The following is a 7,551-nucleotide window of genomic DNA, read 5'->3' as shown; positions in this document are numbered from 1 at the left end:
AAAGCTGTAGATATTATGTGACTGGGCCGGCACGCAAAGGCAGTGCCTTTAAGGTTTATTGGCGCTCTGTACTTCTCCGTACAGCGGCGTTTTAAAAAGTCATACATTTTACTTTTTGAAACAGATACCGATCATTTCAGATATTACATTTTAAAGCATTTATCGGCCGATAATATCGGCAGCCTGATATTATCGGACATCTCTAGTTTTTGGTGCTTCCACTGTACTGCAAACACTCACCAGGTGAGCATCACACCGGACAGGAAGGTGGACACGTAATGATGAGAGACCCACCACCCTTTAATCCTGAAACAAACAACTCTGGATTACATGTGGATTATTACACGTGGATCTGATATGCGACATTCTTCTCACCTGGAGCCATTGGTCATAAGGATGCTTTCCCTTATAGTTAATGTACAATAATACCACACCAGCAAGAAGTTGAAGATTTCATCCGTCACACTAAACGATACGACAACGTGAATAAGGAATGTTGGATACAGTCAATGTGGCGGCGACGTGGCCTCACCGATAGTTGAGGAAGAAGAGGCAGGTGATGGCGCCAAACATGAGGATGATGGTCATGTACAGCTTGAACTTCTCATACTCGTCCTTGTAAGCGAACCTGTGTGGATGACACGCAGGACGAGGTGAGGATGGCCGGGACAGGAAGACAACGATGACGGACGCTCATACTTGGCCTGGTTGCTAAGAAGAGTCACGTTGACGTTGCCCAGCACCAGGTTCAGATACAGCCTGGAAGACAGAATACAACTTCCTGTTTGTAAGTGCAACTTCTCGTTACTCCTGATGTGACACAGTCACAACCTTCAAAGTTGTCTTCAAAAAGACCTTGTCACTCAATTTTAGTGACATTTTACTTCATTGTTTGATTTTTTTTATTTTTTATTAAATGTACTATATTTAAACATGTATTATCATTTGTTGATATCACTGTTGTATTGACTTAGGACTGTTGTTGCACTAAATGTGCAGATTTTGAAAAACTTAATTTTCTTCACTGTATGTACATATGAGGACAACTATCATGACAATTAGAGATGTCTGATAATATCGGACTGCCGATATTATCGGCCGATAAATGCTTTAAAATTTAATATAGGAAATTATCGGTATCAATTTAAAAATTAACAGTATCGTTTTCAAAAAGTACAATACTGACCCATTTTTCTTTGGTAAATAGGCCTCCATGTCGAAGAACACATTCTCCTTCTCCTTGATTTGCGTTTGGATGTCCGTTTTGACTTGCATCTGGTTTTCGTCGCGGGCTTGCGCGCACCTTTGGCACAAAAACAAATTGGTCTGCTTCCATGCATGTTTCGCAAAAGGTCACACGCTCACACACTTACGCTCGGTATACTTAAAAATACTAAATGTACCTGCTCAAACTGCGCTGAAGGTCTTTGAGACATTTTCTCTGTTTGCTGATGGCATTGCTGCACGTCGTCTGAAGATTGGTCAACTCTTCAAGTTTCTGCCTGTAGAGTTTGTGAGTTTCCTGGAAATGTAAAAACACAATAGACCAGTGATCTTACGACTACAGTGTTTCCCACACATTCATTTATTTGTGGCGGCCCGCCACGAAACAATTACGTCCGCCACAAATAAAAAATTAAAAAATTTTTTTTTTTTTTTTTGTCCTTTCTAGCTTATCAAGCAAATCATATAGTTGATGTAGATGCCCATATCGGCTGTTCAGATTTACTTTACAAAAGAGAAATGTAGGATACTTCTCTTGTTGCCTTATTTGTATTTGACCACCACTGTTTTCTGTTTATTTGTTACTGACTGTGGCAGGACACCTCTGCCTCTGTTTCACTTTATGTTGCTGGTAAATAATATGGTTGTAGTAGTAGGCTAAAGTTAAATTATTTAGTATGCACTAATTAAAGGGGCAGAGCTTTAAGAGACATTTTAGCTTTCATATTTTATAAGATATATGTTTTGTAAGAACCACAATTAATAAATATATTTCAGTGAATAACTTATTGTTCAAATCTCTATATAAATATGTACTAGGGCTGCAACTAACGATTAATTTGATAATCGATTAATCTGTCGATTATTACTTCGATTAATCGATTAATAATCGGATAAAAGAGACAAACTACATTTCTATCCTTTCCAGTATTTGATTGGAGAAAAAAACAGCATACTGGCACCATACTTATTTTGATTATTGTTTCTCAGCTGTTTGTACATGTTGTAGTTTATAAATAAAGGTTTATAAATTTTTTAAAAAAATAATAAATAAATAAATAAATTGCCTCTGCGCATGCGCATAGCATAGATCCAACGAATCGATGACTAAATTAATCGCCAACTATTTTTACAATCGATTTTAATCGATTTAATCGATTAGTTGTTGCAGCCCTAATATGTACATAAAGTGTTGTAATTATATTGTAAAATGGATGGATGGATGGACGTTTAAAACAAAACTGTTATTAATTAGTAAGTATACATCTTTTGAGCCTTTTTAGAGAAAATCATATTGTAGTAAATTATGCAAATTACTCAATGATGTCATGGTGACCACGCCCATAGCCACGCCCCCACCGCCACAGGTATCTTGGCAGTTTATGGGAAACACTGGACTATGATACTTGTGGTATGCAGGCTCTATTTAGTGCAGACCTGGGCAAAATGCGGCCCATTAAGATTTTCCATCCAACCCGCCGGATGTTCTACATAATTTTTTTAGACCTTTAACATCAAAACTGTAGCCGCCATTATGATGTGCAGTGCCGTTTTCAAAGGACAGAAAGTCTTGAACTATAGAAAGTATTACAATGGAGGAAATCTGCGCTTTTGGGTGTTGTAGGAGTTATTACGGTAATCTACGTCACAGCAGCTCAGGCCAGGAACAAAGCTGAGTGGGCGGGGTTTGTTTTCGGAGCAGCCAGCCCCAAACGCATGTGTCAGGAACAGATGCGAAAGCTAATTTTTTACAACAAATTTCTGCACAAAAGCGATAATATATCATATTGTAGGTGTTTATTACACTTTGCATTCATATTTTGCTGTCTGTTACATTTTTGTTGTGTTTTGCTTGATTGTAAAAGATCTGAGAAGTAAAAGAGGAGCGATGTTCATATGTTGTTAATATTCAGTGTTTTATTGGGCATAGTTAATATTGTAAATCCCACTTTCTTTATTTTAATGCCCATTTTGGGTGTTCCATTCAGTAAAAAACTGTAAAATTCCATTCCGTTTTTTTTTAGGTGGTCTGTCATAACGTTTTTAGAACTCTATCGGACATTGTGACTTTTGGTAATAGTGTTCCTAAAAAAAGAAAGACCAAAACACACATACTGTACAGTAGATTTTTACAGCTTAATGTGTATATATAATTTATACACACATACACATTGGCCCCCCCCTGCCATATTTTTTCTCTCATGTGACCAATTTCTGCATAAAAGGGATAACATCATATTGTAGGTGTTTATTACCTTTTGCGATGTTCATATGTTGTTAATATTCAGTGTTTTATTGGTCATAGTTAATATTGTAAATCCCACTTTCTTTATTTTAATGCCCATTTTGGGTGTCCCATTCAGTAAAAAAAACCCTGTAAAATTCCATTCCGTCATTTTGAGGTGGTCTGTCATAATGTTTTTGGAATTCTATCGGACATTGTGACTTTTGGTATTAGTGTTCCTGAGGGAAAAAAAGACCCAAACACACATACTGTACAGTGGATTTTTACGGCTAAATGTGTATATATAATTTAAAAAAAAGTTAAAGTACCAATGATTGTCAAACACACTAAGTGCGGTGAAATTTGTCCTTTGCATTTAACCCATCCCCTTGTTCACCCCCCTGGGATGTGAGGGGAGCAGTGGGCAGCAGCGGTGGCCACGCCCGGGAATCATTTTTGGTGATTCAACCCCCAATTCCAACCCTTGATGCTGAGTGCCAAGCAGGGAGGTAACGGGTCCCATTTTTATAGTCTTTGGTATGACTCGGCCGGGGTTTGAACTCACAACCTACCGATCTCAGGGCGGACACTCTAACCCAGACCTGGGCAAATGAAGGCCCGGGGGCCACATGCGGCTTGTTAAGCTTTTCAATCTGGCCCGCCGGACATTCCCAAATATTTTTTTTAGATGTTTAAGATGTAAAGTGTAGCTGCCGTTATGATGTGCACTCATCTTTTCTAATGACCGTAAGTCTTCTACTATATTTCAATGGTTGGAATCTGCGCTTATGGATGATATACCAGTTACTATGGTAATCTAATTAGTTACTATGGTAATCTAATTAGTTACTATGGTCATCTATGTCACAGCAGCTCAGACGAGGCACCAAGCAGTGTGGGTGGGAAGCGTTTCCACAGACGCGAAAGGAGATTTTCACAACAAAGTTCTAAAGCTTAGTGATATATCAGATATATCAGATGGTAGATGGGTTTATTTTGTACCCTTCACGTTCATATTTCACTGTTTGTTGCATTTTACATGATTATAAAATATGTCGATCGAAAGGGGGTGTGACATTCATATTTTGTCAATATTCAGTGTTTTATCGTTCATAGAAAAATGTAACATTCCGTTACGTTTTTTAAGGCGGTCTGTCATAACGTTTTTAGCATTCAATCGGACATTATTGTGAGGTTTTGTATTAGTGTTCCTAAAAATAGATATACCGGCCCCAGACACATTTTTTTCTCTAAATGTGCCCCCCCGAGTCAAAATAATTGCCTAAGCCTGCTCTAACCACTAGGCCACTGAGTAGGTTTAATTTATACACACATACACAATGGCCCCCCCGAGTCAAAATATTTGCCCAGCTCTGATCTTGTGGGTCACCAAAGAATCACTTAAAGGCCTACTGAAATGATTTTTTAAAATTTAAACTGGGATAGCAGATCCATTCTATGTGTCATACTTGATCATTTCGCGATATTGCCATATTTTTGCTGAAAGGATTTAGTAGAGAACAACGATGATAAAGTTCGCAACTTTTGGTCGCAGATTAAAAAAAAGCCTTGCCCCTACCGGAAGTAGCGTGACGTCACAAGCTGGAGTGCTGCTCACATTTCCCTATTGTTTACACCAGCAGCGAGAGAGATTTGGACCGAGAAAGCGACGATTACCCCATTAATTTGAGCGAGGATGAAAGATTTGTGGATGAGGAAAGTGAGAGTGAAGGACTAGAGTGCAGTGCAGGACGTATCTTTTTTCGCTCTGACCGTAACTTAGGTACAAGGGTTCATTGGATTCCACACTTTCTCCTTTTTCTATTGTGGATCACGGATTTGTATTTTAAACCACCTCGGATACTATATCCTCTTGAAAATGAGAGTCCTGAACGCGAAATGGACATTCACAGTGACTTTTATCTCCACGACAATACATCGGCGAAACACTTTAGCTACGGAGCTAACGTGATAGCATCGAGCTCAAATGCAGATAGAAACAAAAGAAATAAACCCCTGACTGGAAGGATACAGAAAATCAACAATACTATTAAACCCTGGACATGTAACTACACGGTTAATGCTTTCCAGCTTGGCGAAGATTAACAACGCTGTTGCTAACGACGCCATTGAAGCTAACTTAACAACGGGACCTCACAGAGCTATGATAAAAACATTTTTGCTCCACCTACGCCAGCCAGCCCTCATCTGTTCATCAACCCCCGTGCTCACCTGCGTTCTAGCGATCGACGGAAGGACGAAGGACTTCACCCGATCATCCGTGCGGTCGGCGGCTAGCGTCGGCTAGCGCGTCTGCTAGCGCCGGCTAGCGCGTCTGCTATCCAAGTCAAAGTCCTCCTGGTTGTGTTGCTACAGCCAGCCGCTAATACACCGACCCCACCTACAACTTTCTTCTTTTGCAGTCTTCATTGTTCATTAAACAAATTGCAAAAGATTCACCAACACAGATGTCCAGAATACTGTGGAATTTTGAGATAAAAACAGAGCTTTTTTGTATTGGATTCAAAGGTGTACCAATACTTCCGTTTAACTAGTGACGTCACTCGCATACGTCATCATACAAAGACGTTTTCAACCGGAAGTTTAGCGGGAAATTTAAAATTGCACTTTATAAGTTAACCCGGCCGTATTGGCATGTTTTGCAATGTTAAGATTTCATCATTGATATATAAACTATCAGACTGCGTGGTCGGTAGTAGTGGGCTTCAGTAGGCCTTTAAATATTCAAACAGTCTTACTGTTCAAAACTGTGTAATGTTACAATGGCCACAAATATTAAAACATTATGGTTAAATAAAAAATCTACCTCGTTTTTTAATGAATACTTAAACCTACTATGCTACTTGTTGGTCATTATGGTGGTGCTTGGAGAGTCACGTGTTTTCTGAAGTGTACATTATGTACATTTGTAGCGGGAAGACACAAAAAAAGACACAAATTAATTCTACTTACTGTGAAAATGTGTCAGTGTCCACGAAAAGTCATCTTTTGAGAAGACACATTTAATATTAGATGCAGCTCCAGCAGGTGTACCTAATAATATGACTCCCCATAAATGAGCTATCCCTGGGACAGTTCAGCCATGAAAAAATTCCCAACGGGTCAGCTCTAGATTTAAAAATGTTGACCTTGTTGTCGCGTCGAACACGAGGAGCGGGAACAACTGTGCCCCAATGCCACACGGCCACCTTTTAAACCCGGCCAGCGTTGTTTTGTGTGGGTAGCATGGAAAGACTGTTTGGCCAACTCGCTTGCTAACCTGAGCTAGCTATGATGCATTCAAGGACCCTGGAATAATTTCATCCTGGGGAGAAACGGCAACGACAAAATGTTTAGAAAAATGTAATGTCCGTACAAGATGAAATACTATCGTTTATTGCGAGATATGTCGCACGTTGTGGTTAGCCGGTGCAGCCGCGAAACACACTAGCTGTGCGGGGAACCTGCTGCTAACGTCAGCCCCCCGAACACACCGTGAAGTGGATAAACATCCGGTGAAATATTAGGTCCATTTCCAATACAATTCTATTTAAAACTTCCCTAAAAGTTGCTCACTATTGCGCTCGGGTTTGATTGTCATGATAAGAATGAACGTAAGCAGGGAGCTCCGGTTCTTCCACTGTCAGTGAAGTGACATCCGCCGCGACGACGTAGCGACTTTAACCCCCCGCCGAAGTCATCTTTTACCACATTATGTGTCTTACTTGCAGTTGTTGATATTCCTCGTCGAGGGCTTCCCACTCCGCCTGGAACTTGGCTATGGACATCGTAGTGCAGTTTTAGCGAGGAAGGACGGAGGAGCCTGCAAAAAAAAATAAAAAAGCTCGCACAGGATGACCGTCCACTCAGCCGCACTTTAATTGGGTTGCAATGCGCATGCGCACAGCGTCTGCACGCTCTTAAAACTACAAGTGTCGCAGGAATTACTTCAAAATTACCTGGGAATGCATGGAAAACATTTATGGGCTGGGAAAAAAATAGTAATAGTTTGACAAAAAAATATATCATCCATCTTCTTCCGCTTATCCGAGGTCGGGTCGCGGGGGCAGCAGCCTAAGCAGGGAAGCCCAGACTTTCCTCTC

The 7,551-nt window shown here is 40.2% G+C and overlaps 1 protein-coding gene across 1 annotated transcript in view; it reads right to left on the bottom strand.

The window, feature by feature from the left end:
* LOC133638415 (transmembrane protein 120B-like) overlaps window positions 1-7,328 on the bottom strand; it is an 18,629-nt gene extending 11,301 nt beyond the window's left edge. Inside the window, exons 1-7 of the mRNA XM_062030985.1 lie at window positions 7,174-7,328; window positions 1,404-1,522; window positions 1,187-1,303; window positions 700-759; window positions 533-628; window positions 376-465; window positions 241-306 (exon numbers count right to left, since the gene is read on the bottom strand). Of these exons, the coding sequence (XP_061886969.1) occupies window positions 241-306; window positions 376-465; window positions 533-628; window positions 700-759; window positions 1,187-1,303; window positions 1,404-1,522; window positions 7,174-7,236 (611 nt within the window). The 5' untranslated portion in view covers window positions 7,237-7,328. The remainder of the gene's footprint in view (window positions 1-240; window positions 307-375; window positions 466-532; window positions 629-699; window positions 760-1,186; window positions 1,304-1,403; window positions 1,523-7,173) is intronic.
* Window positions 7,329-7,551: the final 223 nt, after the last annotated feature.

This window comes from Entelurus aequoreus, linkage group LG21 (genome assembly GCF_033978785.1).
Source record: "Entelurus aequoreus isolate RoL-2023_Sb linkage group LG21, RoL_Eaeq_v1.1, whole genome shotgun sequence".
In the NCBI taxonomy this organism is placed as follows: Eukaryota; Metazoa; Chordata; class Actinopteri; order Syngnathiformes; family Syngnathidae; genus Entelurus; species Entelurus aequoreus.
Note: the sequence above shows the minus strand (reverse complement) of the source record. Positions and strands in the feature narration are given on the sequence as shown.